Below are 22,964 nucleotides of genomic sequence, written 5' to 3'. Positions count from 1 at the left end.
GAGAATGTATCTGAGTAAACAGAATGTGCCCAACTGGATAGGCACACTGAGCTCAAAAGAATTGGCGTTAATGCAGTCAGAATAAATTTCAAGTTAATAATAGGAATTTACCTTCAGCAAAATAGCATCGCAGATCACACACAAGGAGACTCCATTTAGTCTTTTAGCCCAGCAGAAGCTCTCCTAGAGAGTTAAAACTCCATTCCTTAAGTGTCATCAACAATCAGATTAACTTGGTTGACATTTGTTCATTATAATTAAAATTCTCTTATATCACTGAATATGTGGAACATTCTTCAGTTGTATTATAACAATATTATAATATTACTGCAGAGTATGGCAGAAAAAGCAGTGCTCTGGGAATGTGGCCATACAGACTCTGGTCTCACTTCTTCCATGAATTCCTCATGGGACTCTTGGCAAATCACACAAACTACCTCTATTTCACCATCCTTCTCTGTAAACGTAGCAGCCACAATATGAGTCTTTCTAATGCTTACATTTTTCTCTGTGTCTCTGGACTTGATTATCAGAAGCAAGTGGCATTTTTTGTTTTTTGTTTTTACCTCCCACTTCCTCAAAACCATGAAGGCTTGCTGGAAATCTCATGAGGAAACTGAAAGGTGCAGCAGGGTGTATAAGGAGTGGCTGTTGCGGTGAATATGGTCAGTCACTGAGTGGAAACATTTTTAAGGCCCAGGAGCCTCTTTAAGGTGGAGCATTTGTTCATTTAACAATAAGAAGCACAGAGATCTCAAACCATGCTGGGAAGCTCTAACTACATTTGGACTCTAGTTCCCTCTTGACAAGTGGAAGTCTAATTTGTAGACGCTGGTAGCTCAACCTGAGACTAACCTAGGAGTGTGCCCTTCCTGAGGTCCACAAAGTCCGGAGCCAAGGGAGTCAGACAAAACTAGGTTAAGGTTGAGTCGGGAGTTGAGAACCAGCAGATACTCCCCAGTACTAACTGAAGAGATGAAAATTAGGTATGAGGCTAGAAGACAGAAGATGAAGCTGAGCACAATTTCTGAGACACTGAATGATATAGTCCAGAACCTTCTTAACAGGTACCTGTCACCACCCTACTGGGGCAGGAAGAAGGGTTTGTGAGTGGAGATCTTGTTCAGGTTGTCTGAAATTAGGCTCTAGTTACCTAGAGGGATGGGTTCCCCTTTAGGGCCCAGCGTTTAAATTGTCCATACTCAGAAAATAAATACAATTAATCTTCATAAATATAGATTTGCAGACAGATTTCTCACTTAGGAAGACTGACCATTTTCACATTTCATTGCACTATTACAAAAATTAGTTTCATTCTTTCTTGGATTCATCTTTGATACTTCCCACCCCCTCCTCCTTTCATGGACCAAGAAGTGATGCCTAATCTGTGTCCTAGAAATCCCTCCTCTCCATTTCCCTTGACTCTGCCTCATTTCAGCTTCCCTCATCTCTCACCCATGCTGTGTCCCCCTAACACCTCATTATATGCGATGGCAGCCTCCTACAATATCTTCCATGATGCAGTCAAAGGAATCTTTGTAAAATACAAATATGACTATGTTTCTCCTCAGCTTAAAATATTTTAGTGATTTCCCATTGTCCACAGGGAATGAAGAAACTCCCCCTAGAGTTGACATGGCCCTTCATGATCTGCTCCTGTGGACACAACAGACGCTTTTCTGTAGTACCTCATTCCAGTTGTCTGTGCCACTGAAGGCCTGAAATGGTCACAGTTATCCAACATCATGGTGCCATCTCAGCCCTCTCTGCACTTGCATGCACTATTTTTCCTTCCCTGGGACACTTGTGTTTATAATGAAACTCTCAGTTACCAAATTATGTCCTTAATAAACAACTTTGAAACAACTAGGCAGTGGGAATAAGGTAAAAGTATTTATCATATTTTAACTTGTTGAGCTGGTCAAGGAGAAAAAGGAGTGGATGAATGAAGTTGGGCCCAAAGTCTGGAGCTAGATCTGAACAACAAGGAGTAATTGGTACACAATTGGGAAGTGATATTGGCATTTTCCAATTGTAAGAGCAGGAAAGTTTGGGCACAGTTCAAATGTGAGTCTTTACTACAGAGAGGGCTTTTCAGAATCATGGAGAAAAGTTGTGGGTGAATCCTGCATCAAGACTACTGAGGAGATGTTCTTGGGAACAGTTACTTTTAGGATTCCACACTGAAATCACCTGGAGAGCTTTATAAATTATTGCTGCCCAATTCCATTTCCTAAGATTTAATTGGGGATTTTTTGAAGTAGAATTACCAAACTGGAAAGTTCTGGGAAAGCTTTCTTCAGTGAGATTCATCCTGGGTATGCAAAGATGGTTGAATGTGCATGAATCAATACATGCAATACAGCTCATTAACAGAGCCAAACACAAAAACTATATGATTATTTCAATAGATGCTAAAAAAGTACTTCATATAATTCTACATCCCTTTATGATAGAAGCCCTCAACAAACTGGGTATAGAACAAATATACCTCAAAATAATAAAGGCTATAGATGACAAATCCACAATTAATATCATACTGAATGGGGAAAAATTGAAAACATTTCCATAAGATCTGCAACAAGACAAGGATGCCTATTTTCACCCACTTTATTTAATACCTTACTGGAAGTCCTGGCCAGAGCAATTAGGCAAGAGAAAGAAGTATAAAGGCAGCCAAACTGAAAAGGAAAAACTCAAATTATCTTTGTTTGCACATGACATAATCTTAGAAAAACCTAAAGACTCCGCCAAATATCTGTTAAAACTGATCAATGAAGCAGTGAAGCTGGAGGATACAAAATTGGCTTACAAAAATCAGTGAGATTTTTATACAACAGTGAAAAATCAGAAAAAGAAACCAAGAATGGAATACCACTTACAATAGCTACAAAAAATATAAAATATGAAACACCTGATAATCAATTTAACCAAAGAAGTAAAAGATTTCTACAAGATAAACTATAAAACATTCATGAAAAAAATTGAAGAGGACTCAGAAAAACTAGAAAGATATTCATACTCTTCAACATCATGGATTGGAAGAATTAATGTTGTTAAAATTACCACCCAAAAGCAATTTACTGATTTGGTGCAATCCCTATGAAAATACCAATGTTATTCTTCATAGAAATAGAAAAAACAATCCCACAATTCGTGGGGAACCACAGAAGACCCCAAATAGCCAAAGCAATCCTGAGCAAAGAAAACAAAGCTGGAGGCATCAAACTACCTGATTTCAAAATATACTACAAAGCTATACTAAGCAAATCAGTATAGTCCAGCATAAAAACACATAGACCAATTGAGCACAGTAGAGAACCCAGATATAAATACACATATTTGCAGCAAACTCATTTTTGACAAAGATGCCAGGAACATAAAATGGGGAAAATACAGTCTTCAATGAATGGTGCTCTGAAAACTGGATAACCATTGTCAGAAGAATGAAACTAGACTCCTATCTCTCAATATATACAACAAACAAATCAAAATGAATGAAAGACTTCAATCTATGACCTGACACTATGAAACTACTAGAAGAAAACACTGAGGAAATGCTCCAGGACATTGGTCTAGGCAAAGTATTTTTTTTTTTTTATGTGCAAGGGCTCAAAAGCACAGAAAACCAAAACAAAAATAGACAATTGGGATTACAACAAGCTAAAAAGCTTCTGCATAGCAAAATAAACAATCAACAAAAGGAAGAGATAACGCACAGAGTGGGAGAACATTTTTCCAAACTATCCATCTGACAAGGGATTAATAAGCTGAATATATAAGAATCTCAAACAATTTAACAGCAAAAAAAAAAAAAAAAAAAAGATTTAAAAAATGGGCAAAAGATCGGAACAGAGATTTCTCAAAAGAAGACATACAAATAGCCAATGGGTATATGAAAAAGTGTTCAACATCACTAATCATCAGAGAAATGCAGATTAAAACCACAATGAGCTATCATCTCATTCCAGTTAAAATGGCTTGTATGAAAATGATGAGGGGCCAGGCGTGGTGGCCCACACCTGTAATCCAGCACTTTGGGAGGCCGAGGTGGGTGGATCACCTGAGGTCAGGAGTTAAATACCAGCCTGACCAACATGGTGAAACCCTGTCTCTAATAGACATACAAAATTAGCCAGGCGTGGTGGCACATGCCTGTAATCCCAGCTACTTGGGAGGCTGAGGCTGGAGAATCACTTGAACCTGGGAGGTGGAGGTTGCAGTGAGCTGAGATCACGCCACTGCACTGCAACCTGAGCAACAAGAGCAAAACTGTCAAAAAAAGAAAAAAAAGAAAAAAAAAAGAAGAAGAAGAAAGAAAGAAAACAAAAAGGAATAATAAAATAATGAAATGCTGGTGAGAATGTAGAGAAATGAAAACCCTCTTAGTGGGAATGTCTATTAGTACAGCCGCTATAGAAAACTCTATGGAGGTTTTGCAAAATCCTAAAAATAGAGCTGTCATATTACCATCAATTCCACTGCTGGGTATAGATCTAAAAGAAAGGATATCACTGTATTGAGGAATATCTGCACTCCCATGCTTCCATGTTTATTGCAGCACTAGTCACAATAGAGAAAATATGGAACCAACCTGAGCGCCCATCAATGGATGAATGGATAAAGAAAATGTGATATATACACACAATGGAATATTATTCAGCATAGAAAAGAATGAAATAAGTTCTATCATTTGCAACAACATAGATGGAACTAGAGGTCATAAAGTTAAGTGTTAATAACCCAAGTACGGAAAGACAAATACTGCATGTTCTCGCTTATAGGTGGGAGCTAAAAAAGTGGATCTCATGAAGATAGAAAGTAGACTGAAGCTTTCCAGAGGTGAGCAAGGGTAGAGGGAACGGAGTGTTGAAGAGAGATTGATTAATGGGTACAAATATACAATTTCATAGAAGCTAAGACCTAGTGTCTAACAGATCAGTAGAGTGAAAATAGTTTACAATTTCAAAATATTGTATTTTGTATATTTATTATAATTACATATACACATATATTACATATAAGTACAATATATCTTTTATGTTTCAAAATAACTAGAAGAGAGTAATTTGAATGTTTCTGCATAAAGACAAATATTTAAGATGTTGGAAGCCCCAATAACACTGATTTCATATTTACAAATTATATGAATGTATTAAATTATGCACCCTAAAACGATGTCAGCTATTATCTATTAATAAAAATAAATAATAAATAAATAATAAAAATCTGGCTAGCCCTCTCCCCACCCCCAGTCACCTGAAACCTTTCTGTTCCCCATGACTGCTCCAAAATGGGAAATAAGGTTTCACACTAATTTCTATAACTTGTCAAATCCCCAAAGTCTAATTCTTATCTAATTCTTATCACAAGACCCCTACATAGATGGTTCATTTTAAATTTCTGTAAGGCAATGTGCACCTTACATCTATGTACCGGGAATTGGCATTCTTCTGGTCCCTGAAATTATGATTCACAGTTCACTACAAAGACACCTTAACTCGGGGTGGGGTGCGGGGTGGATTATCACTTCTTGATTGAAAGCTCCCGGAGAGTAGGGGCTTTTTTTCTGCACAGCGAGCGGCCGCTTCCTGCACACCAGGAAATCCCCTCCGCCTGCGGGACCCGCCCCGCCCTCCTGCCTACGCGCCTGCTGGGTGGTGCCTGCTCGGGTCCCGACTGCGCCCGCCTCCCCACTCACTAGGATCTGATTCTCTGCGCCGCCCAGACACCTCTATTCCCGTCACTACCACCGGCCTCCTCTCGCTCCTGGGCAACGGTGCCCACAACGGCGGTACGTGTCTAGCTTTGGGAGCGGCTCCCACAAGCAGGCGTCGGGTTATCCGCTCCCGCGCCCAGGAAACGGTAGGAGCCCGGGAAAGCGAAACCTGGCAAAGTTCCCTGAGCTCCGTCCCGGGGCTCCCCTCTTTCACTTGGTCTCGGGTCGGGGCCTCCCCGAGGGCAGGGGCGTGGCTGCGCCTGGCTGCGACCCCTGTGGATCCTGGTGTGGTCAGGGCGGGTGTCGGGGGAGATCGCGTGGAGCTGGGGGATGAGCCTCCAGGCTCAGCTCAGCTCAGCACGCAGGAGCTGGGAAGCGGGGGTGCGGACAATGACACCCCGCGATCCTCTCTGGTGAAGTACTCTTTGGGGTGGGAGGGGGCTGTGATGCCTCAGAACACTAGGACCCTGGGAGCGCGGGACCCTGGGAGCGCGCACCTCCAGGGTCCAGGAGATGGGCCACCTGTGGGATGGGGGCGTTGCAGAATGTTGGTGCCATAGCTGAGGGCCCCTTGGCCATAGGTGATGCCGCAGAGAGCAGTGCGTTGGGAATTTCTGAGGGTACCGAAGACCCTCGAGAGAGAACTAGGGGTGGGTCCCAAAGGCAGCCTGGACCCTGTGCCTACCCCAGCGCCTTTTCCAAGAATGAGCGCACGGGTTTCACAGCCCTCTCTGGCCCCCAGAGTTTGGCCAACACCACAGCACTTTTGAGTGTGCAGGCCTGCAAAGATCATCGTGAGGGACATTCCAGATCTTGTTTTTATTACATTCACTGACAGTATAAAATATTTCAAAAATCATTGTCCTTAAGGTAAGACGGTGGGGGCCTTTTAATCATATTTTAATTTTGTTGTATTAGATCATATTGCCACTTACGTTACTTCCTTTTCTCCTCCCACTACCCTTTAAAACCAAGTTTGGTGAGAATCAAGGATAAAAACCCAAATACCACATGTTCTCACTCATAGGTGGGAACTGAACAATGAGAACACTAGGACACAGGAAGGGGAACATCACACACAGGGGCCTGTTGTGGGGTGGGGGAGGGGGGAGGGATAGCATTAGGAGATATACCTAATGTAAATGACGAGTTAATGGGTGCTGCACACCAACATGGCATATGTATACATATGTAACAAACCTGCACGTTGTGCACATGTATCCTAGAACTTAAAGTATAATAATAAAAAAAAAAGTAAGCTTGGAAAACAGAACTTATAGAAAATTAATATTCAGATGCTGTCAGGCGTACTTAGATGCTGGGGGGAAACTGGGTCAGATGAGGGTCCTCTTGCTTCTGGGGTCTAATTGCGTCTGATGACAGGAATGTGACCCAGAGCTGTCTCCTCCCTGTTGTGATTTATAAGACTGATGTGAAAAGTAACATTCGTATTTGGTCCCAGCCGAACAATCAATAGTATCTAATAGTAGAATATAAATATTTTCAGATATGCAATAAATCAAAATGTATGTATTCTGTCTTAGAAAACTATTGTTCTAGCCAAACAAAGGAATAAGCAATGAAGCAGAAAAGGCATTAGGGTTCAAAACAAAGGACATTGGCAAAGGGCTGTCTTAGATGAGACAGGGATGCTGCACACTAAAGAGAAGTGAGTTTAGAAAGGAATAGTCAGCAATGTGAGTGATTAATAGCAATAGATGCAACACATTGGAATTATGAAAGAGAAGGGTAGTACAATTACAGCCCAGCAGACAGCCTCTGAGTGCAAGAATGTTTAGAAAAGAAAGGTATGTAACGTATTTAAATACCAATGTAATTTACATCATAATATATTTAGAAACCAAAATGGAATATCTATCTCAGTTTTGTCACTGGTATGGCCCTAGAAAAGCTTTTATTTTATTTTTAAACTTTTAAACTTAAGTTTAAAAGTTTAAAAATATTTTATTTGCTGTGTTAGTAGTGTGCTTTAAAGTTTAAAGTAAAAGTTTATGTTTACCAAATTGACAGTAAGTTGGCCACTAACTAAAGCATAGTAGTAGGGAAAGTTATTCTCTGCTTATGAAAATTCTGCTTTGGGAATGAAAATCCTACAGATTAAAGAAACCTGCACACCAGCAGGATGAGAGACTGTGGGAGACGAGCAGTGGGACTGAGATTATTCATATGTGGTTGAGCATATGAAGAAATTACTGAAAAGGTTTGACTGATTGGTGGAACACTTGGGGACAAATTTGCTATATATAAAAGAAAGCCAAAGAAGGTGAGGTGGAAGAAATATTAACATAAGGAAAAACAGAGTTATGTGAGAAGAGAAATGGATTAATTGTTCACTACTTGGCTTAGCTATGAATACTATTTAATTGCACTAAAGCAAACACTTGGATAGAGGAGGTGAAGTGCAGTGACTGAAGTAAGGGATGTAATTCCCTAAATTAGGAAGGCAATAGATGATGTCTAAAATTGTTAGGTCAAAAACAGTAGTATACACCTATTATAGCTAAACATGGAGGTAAATGCCAGGAGAAAGAGCAAGCTGACTTGTGATTGATTGCTTCTAGGAAGTTGGGAGGAATGGGAAGGTGCCTCTTGATTTATATAATGTCTCTCCTAGAATTATTTGACTTTACAACTAAGTGCCAGTTCGTTAATTTCATAAAGAGCAAATCTGACTAAATCACACTAAAAAGAATATACACACATTGCAGAAAATGCAAAAATACAGGAGAACATAACTAACATCAAAATTACCCATTGCCCAGAAGTATTTGATATTCAGTATTTCTTTCCAGTCTATTTGTGAATTATATGTAACTTTATTTCTAATTTACACTTAACATTAATCTTCATTTATATTCAATCACAGATATGACAGAATCTAACTGGTTCTCTATTGTTGGCCATTTAAAGATTATCTCTGTAGCATATGAAGTGCTTCACTAGTCATCTTTCTGCAAAACGTTTCTTATCAGTACATGTGAGTTTTACTTTCAGTGAAATTCTTTGAAATGAATTTTTTTTATTCTGAATGTATAAATATTTTCTTGGCATTTTCTTCTTTCTATCCTTCCTCCTTCCCTCTCTTCCTTCCTTCCTTTTTAAAATATAATTCTAAATTACACTCTGAAAATATTTACATAATCAGTTGTAGAGTACAGGAAGGAATACCTATTTTACCAGTGCTGGAAATTAATAGTTTTTGTACTTATGAATTTCATGTTTTAAAAAGATAGCTTTAACTTGCTTTCTGCTTTTTCCAAAAAAAAAAAAAAGAAAAGAAAAAAAAAAAAAAACCTTGTACCATGCTGATTAAGAGACTAAGAGGAACCCTAGATCTACAGCGTTCCTCAGCAACCACAGACCTGGTTGCTAATCCTTGCCTTGCTGTTTGTAGCTGGGTATCCTCAGAGGCAAGATACCAACACAGTGAAGACTCCATTTATTTGCTTGTAAAATGCAAATATTCGCTGCACTGACCCCATCAGGTTGTACAGATCAAATGAAATTACGCATCAAAAGCCCCATTTTAGTTTTTGTATGTGTACCTATTTGTTCACTGAGGAAAAGTATCCACTCTATTAATAAATAAAGTGAAAATGCAATACATAGTAAGCCCATATTGATGTAAAATTGTTTTAAAATCCATTGTTTCAGGTTCACTGTCATGGACGCTCTATCAGAAGCAAACGGCACCTTTGCATTAAACCTTTTGAAAAAGCTAGGGGAAAACAACTCAAACAACATATTTTTTTCACCCATGAGCATGTCGTCAGCCTTGGCCATGGTCTTCATGGGAGCGAAGGGAAACACTGCAGCCCAGATGTCTCAGGTACTTAGAGCCACTTCAAGACAAAAATAAATGCTACTAATTTATCAGTAATGCTGGTCTAGAAGGTCCAAGAAGGTCTCACATATCTGGGCCTTGGTGCTACTTGGTGGCTGGGGTCGGGAGTACCCTACAAGCAAGTCTTTTCATTCCTCCAGAGCCCTTCCACATGGCCTTTCCTTAGGGAAGCTTGTGCATCCTTACATCATGGTAGCTGGGTTATAAGAGAGTCAAAGTGGAAGCTGCCAGGCTTTTTAAGGTCTAGGCTTAGAACAGAGCTACATCTGCATTCTCTTGTTAAAAGTAAGTCATGGGGCCATCCCAGATCCTAACAAAGGGGAGGGAGACTCCATCTTTTGGTGTCAGGAGCACCATGTGTATGCAGAGACAGAACACATGTTTGGCAGCTGTGTTTTTAGACAAAGTACCACAAACAGTGAGCGTTTAAGTAACCTGAATCATTTTGTTAGGGTTTGCAAAAATATTGATTTTACATAGGAAGTGATTATAGGGAAGCTTAAGAAGAGCTATAGGTAGGGAGAATGGGTGGATGTCAACCCACTTTCTATCTTTAATTAGTGTAATAGTGCATTCTCATACTGCTATAAAGCAATACCTGAGATTGGGTAATTTATAAAGGAAAGAGTTTTAATTAACTCACAGTTCCACATTGCTGGGGAGGCCTCAGGAAACCTACAATCATGGCAGAAGGCAAAGGAGAAGGAGGCACCTTCTTCACAGGGTAGCAGGATGGAGTGAGTGCAAGCTGGGGAAATGCCCGACACTTATAAAACCATCAGCTCTTGAGAGACTCACTTACTATCATGAGAACAGCATGGAGGAAACTGCCCCCATGACCAATTACCTCCACCTGGTCTCACCCTTAACATGTGAGGATTATGGGGATTATAATTCAAGATGAGATTTTGGGGGGAGACATAGCCAAATCATATAAATTAGATTAATCATCTTTTATGCTCTAGTAAGGATCTATAAATCTCTTAATGTTGAATTTAGCATTGTGCCTATTTTTGATGTCAGGGAATACTGAAAATTTTATTTGTTTTTAAAAATTTCAGGCACTCTCTTTTAGTAAAATTGGAGGTGAAGATGGAGATATTCACCAAGGTTTTCAGTCACTTCTTGCTGAAATTAACAGAACTGGTACTCAGTACTTGCTTAAAACTGCTAACAGGCTCTTCGGAGAAAAGTCTTATGACTTCCACACAGTAAGTTGTACTTTATGTTTTATCAAGAAAATAAAGATAGCAATGTGATGGATAGTAGTAGAAAGAATCTAGGCTCTGAATTCATACAGGTGGGCCTGAATTCACAACTTCATTCCTTAACCTCACACGGCTCCTCTGATTGTTTTATTGTCTGTAAAATAAGTCTTATAGCAAATACTGACAAGACTTTCATGAAGCTTAAATGACTTAATCTTTATAAAAGAACTGACACAGAGCATAGCACAATTGGAGATGAATCAGCCGAAACAAAGAAATGATCAAAATGAGTATTTCTAGTAATTGCTTTGCAGATGTTGTTAATTTTTTGTGCATCATGACACTTTCCTAGCTTTTTATGCATTTAAATATTTTGATTGGATTTTTAGATACCGCAAATCTTTTAAAACATATTTTAGCTAACTACCTTGGCTCTATTTGTTGACAAACCTTTACTGACTTTTTTATCTTTTAAAAACAAAGGTACTTGGCTGGGCGCGGTGGCTCACGCCTGTAATCCCAGCACTTTGGGAGGCCAAGGCGGGTGGATCATGAAGTCAGGAGTTCAAGATCAGCCTGGCCAAGATGGTGAAACCCCGTCTCTACTAAAAATACAAAAATTAACCGAGCGTGGTGGCGGGCGCCTGTAATCCCAGCTATTTGGGAGGCTGAGGCAAAAGAATCCCTTGAACCCTGAGGGTGGAGGTTGCAGTGAGCTGAGATGGCGCCACTGCACTCCAGCCTGGGTGACAGAGCAAGACTCCATTTCAAACAAACAAACAAACAAACAAAAACAAAGGTACTCAAGTAATTTCTTACACAAAACTGCAAGTAACACATATAAATCAAGAACCCTCATTAACCTCTAACTCCAATACGCCTCTTCTCAATGTCTGAGCTTTTATAAATTTGAAGTCTATCCTGCTTCACATACAGAAATTTTGCTTTGTGAGGTTCCTCCCTACATTGTTATTATACTATACATATTGTTTTATACTTTGTTTCTTTTTACTTAACAATACGTCTTAAATTCTTTCCATCTCCGCATATGTGTATCTATGTCACTCTTTTTACCCATTTTCTAGTATTCCTAAGTAGGACTGTACTGTGATGGAGTAAACCTTTCCCTTATTGCTGAGCATTTCGGTTGTATTTAATCTGGACCATCACAGACTCTAATATCCCTGTACAAGATTTTGTACTCATGTGCATTTGTTACTGTCTAAAATGGATGTGCAGAAGGGAGAAAGGGAATGAAACTTTGAAGCTTTAATAAATATTGCCAAATTGCTGTTACTGGTATTATAGCCACTTACATTCCCCAAAGCATATGTGTAAAGTGCTCATTTCCACCTACTATCAACAGCACTGCATATTATAACCCTATAAACCTTTGGAAGGGTGGGGCCAACCACGATATGGACTAGAAGCAGCTCCTGTGTACCGCTGTACACATGAGAAGAAATAGAAGGGTAATGAACACTGACACTGCACACCGATCAAACATCTGAGAAATTACACTGGGTTCCATCAAGGCAGGAGGGGAGCACAGAGATCAGAGAGGAAGGAATCCAGGAACCAGCCTGTCTGAGCTCAGCGTGGAGCCAGGAGATTCTGTTCAACATAGGAAAGGGTGAGTGAGTGAGAGCCCCAGGGGAATTCACGCTGTCCACCAGGACCTGTGCATGATTGGGAACGAGAGGATCCCCCTGACCCCTAATACCCCACCACTGCACTTCTAGACTAAGGCAGAGAGCCACCTGGACGTATTGTGGGGGCAACTCTCGAATCCAAGGAGACTGCTACAAGCCTTAGGCCCTGAAGCAGACCATCACTGGTGTCACATCCCCATTAGAAGCCACAGTTGCAGTGCCTGGGAGCAGTAAGTTTGCTCTGCCCCTCCTTACCAGACAGGGCTTGGTGCCAGCTTCTGCCCAGTGGTCCTGCTTTTGTGTGAACTGACCTGGAGAGTGCAGCCTCACGTTTTCCCAGGAAACACTCAGATGACAGGGTGCATGACCCCACCCACTCCCAACACTCATAGCCAGGAAGGCAATGCTTGGTAGAGCTGCTGGCCCAGCGGTCCCACTTCCGTGTGAACTCAGCTGGAGGGTGCAGTTTTATCTTGTCCCCAGAAACACCTGGATGGCATGCTGTGTGACCCCAACTTCCCCCACCACAAGTAACCAGGTGGACAATGCCTGCTAGAGCTTCTGGCCCAACAGCCAGCCCAACTTCTGTGTGAACTCAGCTATTGGGCACAGGTTCCTATCATCCCAGGAAACACCCAGATGGCAGAGCATGCAACCCCACCCACGCCTGCAACTGGTAGCCAGGTGGGAAATGCTGCCTGTAGCTTCCAGCCCAGTGGTCACCCTTCTGTATGAACTCAGCTGGAGGTCACAGTCTTCTGTTGTTCCAGGAATAACCTGGAGAGCAGGGCATGTGACCTGCCTACCCTGGCCATTGGTAGTCAGACTGGCAACACCTGCTAGAGCTTCTGGCCCAGTGCTGCTGCTTCTGTGTGAACTCAGCCAGTGGATGCAGCTTTTCTGTTGCCCCTGGAAGCACATGGTGGGCAGAGTGTGTGACTCCACCTGCCCCTACCACCGGTAGCCAGGCAGGTAATACCTACTAAAGCTTCCAGTCCAGTGGTCTTACTTCTGTGAGAACTCATCTTGCAGTGACAGCTTTCTGTTGTCCCAGGAAGCACCCAGAAGGCAGAGCAGTCATTTCTGGTTGGTAGCCAGGCAAACCACACTTGCTATAGCTTCCATCCCAACAGTCCTGCTTCTTCCTAAGTTTGTCGAGAGGCACAGACCCCTGTCACCCTGGAAACACCTGAATGGCAGGGTGGGCAAGTCCATCCACTCCTGCCTGTCATAGGCAGATGGGCCACATTCACTAGGGCTTCTAGCCCAGTGGTTCCACTTCCGCTTGAACTCTGCTGGAAGGTGTAACTCTGTGTTTCCCCAGGAAGCACAGGGGCAGCAGATTAGGACTGACCTGGCAAGGATACAGCTTGTCTGCCAGCTGTGGGCCCTGACTGAGGGAGCCCTATGGACCAGAACACCCAACAAAAGAAACACAGGCATGGAGAAAGTGATCACAAGGAGCACCCCGAAGACCCAGGAGTAGACTAGAATCAGAGTCCATCAATCAAAACCATCTTGTGCTGTAATCAAACCTCCAAGTTCATCAAAGAAGAAAATAGCAAAACAACCTATCCAAAGCACAGCAACCTCAAAGACCAAAGGAACATGAGCCCACACAAATGAGAAAGACCCAGCAGAAGAACTCTGGTAACTCAAAAAGTGTGTCTTCTTATCTCTAAACAGTCACACTAGTTCCTCAACAATGATTCTTAGCCAAGCCAAAACAGCTGAAACATCAGAAACATAATTCAGAATACGGATAGGAACAAAGATCATCAACATACAGGAGACAGTCAAAACCCAATCCAAGAGACCTAATGATTACGATAAAACAATACAAGAGCTCATAGACAAAGTGGCCATTATAAGAAAGAAAGAAATTGAATTGCTAGAGCTGAAAAACACTCTACAATAATTTCACAGTGAAATTGCAATATTACCAGCAGAATTGATCACATGAGAAAACAGTCTCAGAGCTTGAAGACTGGCTTTCCAAAATAACTCATTCATATAAAAATAAAGAAAATAAAAAAAGAAGAATCAACAAAACCTTCAAGAAATATAGGATTATGTAAAGAAACCAAATTTATGACTCATTGACATCTCTGAAAGAGAAAGAGAGAAACCAAGCAACTTGGCAAACGTATTTCAGGATATCATTCATGAAAATGTCCCCAAACGCTAGAGAGGACAGCATTCAAATTTATAAAATGCAGAGAAGCCCTGCGAAATACTACACAGGAAGACCATCCTCAAGATGCATAATCATAAGATTCTCCAAAGTCGAAATGAAGAAGAAAAAAACAGAAGGGGCAGGTCAACTACAAAGGGAATCTTATCAGGCTAACAGCAAACCTGTTAGCAGAAACATTACAAGCCAGAAGAGATTGGGGCGGGGGGCAACATTTAGCTTTCTTAAAGAAAATAATTTTGAATAATTTTGAACCAATAATTTCATATCCAGCCAAGCTAAACTTCATAAGCAAAGGGGAAATAAGATCCTTTTCAGACAAGCAAGTGCTAAAGGAATTCATTACCACCAGACTTACCTTGCAAGAGGTCCTGAAGGGAGTACTAAATATGGAAAGGAAAGATCATTACCAGTTACTACAAAAATACATGTAAATACATAGATCAATGACACCATAAAGCAGCCACACAACGAAGTCTGCATAATAACCAGCTAACAATATGATGACGGGATCAAATCTACTACTAACCTCAAATGTAAATGGTCTAAATGCCCCAATGAAAAGGCACAGAGTGGTACATTGAATAAAGATGCCCAGCCCAATGGTATGCTATCTTCAAGAAACAAGTCTCACATGCAAATACACACATAGGCTCAAAGTAAAGGGATAGAGAAAAAAAATCTATGAAGCAAATGAAATACATAAAAAGGCAGGGATTTCTGTTCTATTTTCAGACAAAACAATCTTTAAACCAACAAAGATCAAAAAAGGCAAAGAAGTGTATTGCACATTGGTAAAAGACTCAATTCAATAAGAGGACCTAGGAAGAGGTCATACAATAATAGTGGGAGAAAATAACACCTCACTGACAGTATTAGATGACAATCATGGAAGAAAACTGACAAAGATATTCAGGACCTGAACTCAATAGTTGATCAATGGACCTAACAGACATCTACAGACCTCTCCACCCCAAAACAATAGAATATACATTCTTCTCATCTGTACATGGCACATACTATAAAATTGACCACACAGTTAAGCATAAAACAATACCCAGCAAATTCCGAAAAATGAAATCATACCAACCACATTCTTGGATCACAGTACAATAAAAATAGAAATCGATGTGATGAAAATTGCCCCAAACCACACAATTACATAGAAATTAAACAGCCTGCTCCTGAATGATTCCTGGGTAAATAATGAAAGTAAGACAGAAATCCATGAATTCATTAAAGCTAATGTGAACAAACATACACCATAACAGAATATCTGGGACACTGCCAAAACAGTGTTAAGAGGGGGGTTTATAGCTCTAAACACCCACATCAAAAAGTTAGAAAGATTTGAAATTAACAACATAACATTACAATTGGAGGAACTAGAGAAACAAGAGCAAACCAGCCCCAAAGCTAGCAGAAGACAAAAAAACCAAAACCAGGGCCTAACTAAAGGCAATTGAGACATGCAAAACCATACAAAAGATTAGTGGTCTATCTATATTATTATATGTATTATATTATATTAACAGATTCAGTGCTATTTATATAAAACTATTTATATGAAACTACAATGACATTCTTCACAGAATTAGAATAAAACTATTTTAAAACTTACATGAAACCAAAAAAACAGCCCACATAGTGAAAGCAATCCTGAGCAAAAAGAACAAAGCTAGAACTAGAAATACCATTTGACCCAGCCATCCCATTACTGGGGATATACCCAAAGGATCATAAGTCATGCTGCTGTAAGGTCACATGCACATGTATGTTTATTGCAGCACTATTCACAATGGCAAAGACTTGGAATCAACCAGTATATACATCAGTGGCAGACTGGATTAAGAAAATGTGGCACATATACACCATGGAATACTATGCAGCCATGAAAAAAGGATGAGTTCATGTCCTTTGTACAGACATGGATGCAGCTGGAAACCATCATTCTCGGCAAACTATCGCAAGAACAGAAAACCAAATACCGCATGTTCTCACTCATAGGTGGGAATTGAACAATGAGATCACTTGGACACAGGAAGGGGAACATCACACACCGGGTCCTATTGTGGGGAGGCGGGAGAGGGGAGGGACAGCATTAGGAGATATACCTAATGTAAATGACGAGTTAATGGGTGCAGCACACCAACATGGCTCATGTATACATATGTAACAAACCTGCACGTTGTGCCCATGTACCCTAGAACTTAAAGTATAATAACAAACAAAAAAAAGAATTCAAAAACAACAAAAACAACAAAAAAAACCAAAGCTGAAGGCATCACATACCTGCCTTCAAATTATACTCCAAGGTTACAGTAACCAGAACAGCATGGTGCTGGTAAAAGAACTGACACAACAACCAATGGAACAGGATTCAGAGCCCAGAAAGAATGCTACACACCTACAACCATCTGATATGTGAAGAAAACAAACCATGGAGAAAGGACTCTTATTCAACAAATGTGTGTAGGATAATTGGCTAGCCATATGCAGAATATTGAAACTGGACTTCTTCCTTACATCACACACAAAAATCAACTCAAAATGGGTTAAAGACTTAAATGTAAAACCTAGAACTGTAAAATCTCTGAAGATAATCTAGGAAATACCACCCTGGACATAGGAACTAGCAAATCTTTCCCAATAACAACACCAAAAGCAACTGCAACAAAAACAAAACTCAACAAATAGGACCCATTTAAACTTAAGATCTTCTGCACAGCAAGAAAACTGCCAAGACAATAAACAGACAACGTGCGGAATCGGAGAAAATATTTGCAAAATATACATTTGATAAAGGTCTAATACCCAGAATCTAAAGAATTTTGTTTTACATGCAAAAAACAAATAACTCCATTAAAGAGTAGGCAAAGGACATGAACAGACAGTTTTCAAAAGTTTGCCAACAAACATGAAAAAATGCTTACCATCACTAATCATTAGATAAATGCCAGTCAAAACCACAATAAGATACCATCACACAGCAGTCAGAATGGCCATTGTTAAAAAGTCAAAAAATAACGGATGCTGGCAAGGCTGCAAAGGAAAGTAAATAGTTGGTGGGAATGTCAATTAGTTCAGCCATTGTGGAAAGCAATTTGGAGATTTCTCAAAGAACTTGAAACAGAATTTCCATTTGACCCAGCAATCCTATTATTGGGTATGTACCCAAAGGAATATAAATTCTTCTACCATAAAGACACATGCACACATATGTTCATTGCAGCACTACTCACAATAGCAAAGACATAGCATCGACCTATATGTCTATCAGTGGTCAGTGGTAGGCTGGATTTTTAAAAATGTGCTACATATACACAATGGAATACAATGAAGCCATAAAAATGAATGAGATCATATCCTTTGCAGAAACATTGATGGAGTTGGACATCCATTATCCTAAGCAAACTAACACTGCAACAGAAAACCAAATACTGCATTTTCTCACTTTTAAGTGGGAGCTAAACTTTGAGTACACATGGACACAAATAAAAAAACAACAGATACTGGGGCCAACTTGAGGGTGGAGGGTGGAGGAGGATGAGGATCCAAAAACTACTTAATAGGTACTATGCTTATTAGTGATGGGTGACAAAGTAATCTGTACACCAACCCCCACAACATGCAATTTACCTATATAATAAACCTGCACATGTATTCCTGAACCAAAAATAAAAGTTAAAAAAAAGGTAGCCTGAGATAAAATGATTACAACGTATATGATACACAAGGGCTAATATCCATAAAGCAAGAAAAGCACCAAAAACACCATTTTGATTATTAATGGAATTGAACAGCTTTTGTTTTCTTTCTAATCAAACTGTTTAATCAGCTGTTTATATTTTGGAGCAGAATGTGAAATTTAAGTGCATTTTTAAAAAGTTTTACTTTACGTTCCCAGGATACAAGAGCAGAACGTGTAGGTTTGTTGCATAAGTATACTTGTGCCGTGGTGGTTTGCTGCACCTATCAACCTGTCATCTAGGTTTTAAGCCCCACATGCATTAGCTATTTGTCCTAATGCTCTCCCTTCCTTCACCCCCCAAACCCCTCCTGGTGCTAGTGTGTGTTGTTCCCCTTCCTGTGTCCATGTGTTCTCATTGTTGAACAGCTATTCTATGTGAACTGAACATTTCTAACTTTTCTGTGAATCACCTATTTATATTTCCTTTGCACATTTTCCATGGGGCTGGATGTTTTTCTTATTGATTTACAAGAATTCTTTATGTTTGGGATATCACTCTTACTGTGTTACATGACTTTTTCATTATTTTTTAAACTTGTTTCAAAATCTAAATTAATTGTTTAAAAACCAACTGGTATACAAGAAAGGCTGTGAAGCATAAAGTTGAATATTTATGAGAGTTGTACATTATAGTGTGATTTTATGGTGCATTTCACTTATTTTTATAGTCTTAGCTACTATTTAGGTTATTACCACCTTTTATTAGCCTTCTGTATAAAGAAAAACAAAACTCCAACATATAAATACATACTTTTGGTGGATATTTAAAAAAATTGATCTTTAAGGTGTTATTTTGATATTGTAATACAAAATAAAGAAATGAGAAATACTTGTCAACTATTTATCATTAATTTCTTATTTATTTATTTATTCGTATTTCCAAAATCCAAGACCAACAGCAGTAGATAATTAGATGTTCTTTTAGTTTTATTCTTCAAGGCTTCTAAAATAGTAAGTTAATTTAACTGACAATTATTTTTAAAAGTTGAAAAGTTGAAAACATCACCTAGTGCCGCAACAAGTCCACAATATGTGATTCACCAGTTTTCTTTCAGATTGTTTTCTTAGATTGAGAAATTTAACCAATTTCGAAACCATTGAGAAACAAGCAGAGCCAGCAAAATTGGCAAAGCCTGAATTATGGGAGGATTAAATAAAATGATGTATACAGATCAGTTATGCAATGCATGAAGCATACTGAAAATTCAAAAATGTTACATGATAAAGTGAAAATAATTCATCAGTTATTCACAGTTATCTTGTGAGGTGTAGCTATTACTGCCTCCCTGTTCTACAGGAGAGAACATGGAGGCATAAAAAGACTAAGCAATTTTTTGAATATCCCACAGCTAATAAGTTACAGAACCTGTGTTCATAACTACCGTCATATTTCCTCACCAATGCTGCACTGAAATGGAAGTATAAAATTTTGTATAAAAACCAAAACCTGAAAAGGGGGATTAAATATTTACCAGTGAGCAGTAGGCGAGAAAGATTAGGAAACAATTCCATAGTGCGTGAACAACAAACTAATTATTTCAATCCATTTAATTTCCTCCACAGATTCTGCTTTTATATGGCATAATGTAGGTTTTCATGAATATCCTGTAATTCCATAGAATAAATTAACAGATTATAGTTTGGACTTTTTTTTTGGGAGGGGGAGCCTGGGCTCTTGTTGCCCAAGCTGGGGTGCAATGGTGTGATCTCGGCTCACCGCATCCTCCATCTCCCGGGTTCAAGAGGTTCTCCTGCCTCAACATTCCCAGTAGCTGGGATTACAGGCATGCACCACCATGCCCAGCTAATTTTGTATTTTTAGTAGAGATGGAGTTTCTCTATGCTGGTTAGGCTGGTCTTGAACTCCTGACCTCAGGTGATCTGCCCACCTTGGCCTCCCAAAGGGCTGGGCTTTTTTTGTAAAGTTGTTCATACTCTAAAACAGCCAGAATCACAGCCACTGTCCACATGTGGTTATGAACGTTTCAAAGCAATTAATTAAAGTAAATGTTTACCTCCTCAGTCCCACTAGCCATATTTTTAGCATTCAATAGCTTTGTGTGGCACCACTCTGGACACTGGAGTTTACAACTTTCATAGCATTGCAGCAAGATCTGACAGAAATTGCTAGTGTAGGAGTATATACTTTATTCATCTAATTGATGAAACAAACAGACCCAGTTTCATATTCCGTTGTTCTAAAATGTAGATGCAGACATAGCACTTGCTGTGTTAATCCTTACTCAGTGAGTGTAATGGTTTACAGAAGTGACAGATTCTATAGTCACAGTGTCTTGAAGCCTTTTTTTTTTTTAATAAAAAAAAGACTTTATTTTTTAAAGCAGTTTTAGGTTCACAGAAAAATTGAGCAGAAGGTGCATGCATAGCCTCTCCCATTATTAACGTGCCCACCAGAGTGGTGGGCAACAGCTTAGTTGTTTCCAACTTGGGCAATTATGAATAAAGCTGCTATGAATATTTGCATGCAGGTTTTTCCCCACACTTTTGGGTAAATGCCAAGGGTCATGATTGCTGAATCATACTTTTAGTTTTATAAGAAACTGCCAGACTGTCTTCCAAAGTTACTGTGCAATATTGCATTCCCACCAGCAATGAATGAGAGTTCCTGTTGCTCCACGTTTTTGCCAGCATTTAGTGTTGTCAGTGTGTTTTCACTTTCACCTAGCTCAAAATGTTTTTAGTGTCTTTTGGGATTTCTGTTTTGATGCATGTGTTATTTAAAAGTGTACTGTTTAATCTCCAAGTACCTTTGAATTGTTCAGCCATCTTTCTCTTATTGATTTCTAGATTAATTCCATTGCACTCTGAAAGCAGACATCAAAATGATGTTTATTATTTTAAATATGCTAAGATGTGTTTTATGGCCCAGAATGTGGTCTATTTTGGTGAATGTTGCGTGTAAGCTTGGGAAGAATGTGTAATCTGCTCTTCTTGGATAAAGTAGTCAGTGCCAATTATATCCATCTCTTTGTTGACTGTTGTTGAGTTCAACTATGTTTTTACACATTTTCTGCTTTCTAGATCTATCCACTACCGATAGAGGGATGTTGAAGTCTCCAATTATAATAGTGGATTCATCTATTTCTCCTTTCAGTTCCATTTGTTTTTGCCTTATGTATCTTGATGCTTCTCTATTTGGTGCTTACATGTTAAGGATTGTTATGTCATCTTGGAGATTTCTCAATGCCTTTTATTATCTCACTGATGCATTGCCACTCTCTTGAAAGATGCAGCAGTTGATGAAAATTATTTGATATGCAGATCACTGTATTACTTAGTTTATAAGCTAAGATTAGGAATAGCTGAAAAGAATTTGGACTTTAGGTTAATTTCTCACACTTGTTTGGAATTTATATATGGTAAATAATACAATTATTGATTTTCTGAGGTGTCACAATGAAGAAGTAAGTTGTTGGTGTTAATTATCTTGTTAGCTGTGATATTATGTTGCTCAGTTTTTCCTAGTGTTTTACAGATTCCTGTGGCAAATTCTACCAAGCAAAGCTAAAGCAGCTTGATTTCCTGAATGATACAGAGAAGTCCAGAACACACATAAATAACTGGATTGCTGAAAAAACTGAAGGTGAAAACATATTGGTATTTTATTTCAATAATATTTCAAACAGTCTTACAGTCAGTTTCTTCATAAAACTGTCACATATGACAAGGAGTGCTTTTTTTCTCTAAATAACTATGCAAACTTTAAAAACTTGCTTCTGAAATATTGCCAGAGTGTAGACCTTTTCTCTAGCTTTATCCCTGCTCTTATCATCTATCTGTGATATCTCTCAATATGCAGTACATCTCTTCTAGAAGAACCTACACATTTTTGTTGTTAATATTAGATAGGGTTCTGTTCACACATAGCATTAACATTTGAATTTAAAGGCCTCCCTCTCTGGTATTGCCTATGCGCTATGGTTTATCTATGTAATGTGGCAGGATGCTTGGCCATGTCTTTTGTTTTCTTTTCTTTTTCCTTTTCTTTCCTTTCTTTTCTTTTCTTTCTTTCTTTTTTCTTTCTTTCCTTCTTTTTTTTTTTTTTTTGAGACAGTCTTGCTCTGTTGCCCAAGCTAGAGTAAAGTGGCACAATCTCAGCTCACTGCAACCTCCACCTGTTGAGTTCAAGCAGTTCTCCTGTCTTAGCCTCCAGAGTAGCTAGGATAGCTGGGACTACAGGCACCTGCCACCATGCCCAGCTAATTTTTGTATTTTTAGAAGAGGCAGGGTTTCACCATGTTGGCCAGGCTGGTCTTGAACTCCTGACCTCAAACGATCCACCCATCTCGGCCTCCCAAAGTGCTGGGATTGCAGGCGTGAGCCACAGCATCCAGCCAGCGATGCCCTTTTTAGGCTTTAGTTCTTAAACTGTTCTTACGCTTGCTACAACTGCTCACGTTTTTGCCAGTCTTTTATGTTTATTTCTTTAAACCACAGGCACCAATCATTCCTTGCTATATATTATCAGGTCATCCTCTTCCCATTAATATCTACCTGTTTGTTTTATGCTTTCTATTCAAATAGTGATGTTTTTATTACAAGAGCTCTATTTCA

The 22,964-nt window shown here is 39.3% G+C and overlaps 1 protein-coding gene across 7 annotated transcripts in view; it reads left to right on the top strand.

Moving 5' to 3' along the window:
- LOC105476986 (serpin B6-like) overlaps positions 1 to 22,964 on the top strand; it is a 44,175-nt gene that overhangs the window by 13,819 nt on the left and 7,392 nt on the right. For 2 of the 7 annotated variants that reach the window (XM_011733284.3, XM_011733285.3), the window contains exons 2-4: positions 9,395 to 9,569; positions 10,646 to 10,795; positions 21,876 to 21,993. In XM_011733284.3, coding sequence (XP_011731586.1) covers positions 9,405 to 9,569; positions 10,646 to 10,795; positions 21,876 to 21,993 — 433 coding nt within the window. In that variant the 5' untranslated portion in view covers positions 9,395 to 9,404. Of the gene's footprint in view, positions 1 to 5,647; positions 5,866 to 8,606; positions 8,718 to 9,394; positions 9,570 to 10,645; positions 10,796 to 21,875; positions 21,994 to 22,964 lie in introns of those variants that run through there. The other 5 variants (XM_011733280.3, XM_011733279.3, XM_011733281.3 and 2 more) reach the window with 5 other exon arrangements.

This window comes from Macaca nemestrina, chromosome 19 (assembly GCF_043159975.1).
Source record: "Macaca nemestrina isolate mMacNem1 chromosome 19, mMacNem.hap1, whole genome shotgun sequence".
Taxonomy (NCBI): domain Eukaryota; kingdom Metazoa; phylum Chordata; class Mammalia; order Primates; family Cercopithecidae; genus Macaca; species Macaca nemestrina.
Note: the sequence above shows the minus strand (reverse complement) of the source record. Positions and strands in the feature narration are given on the sequence as shown.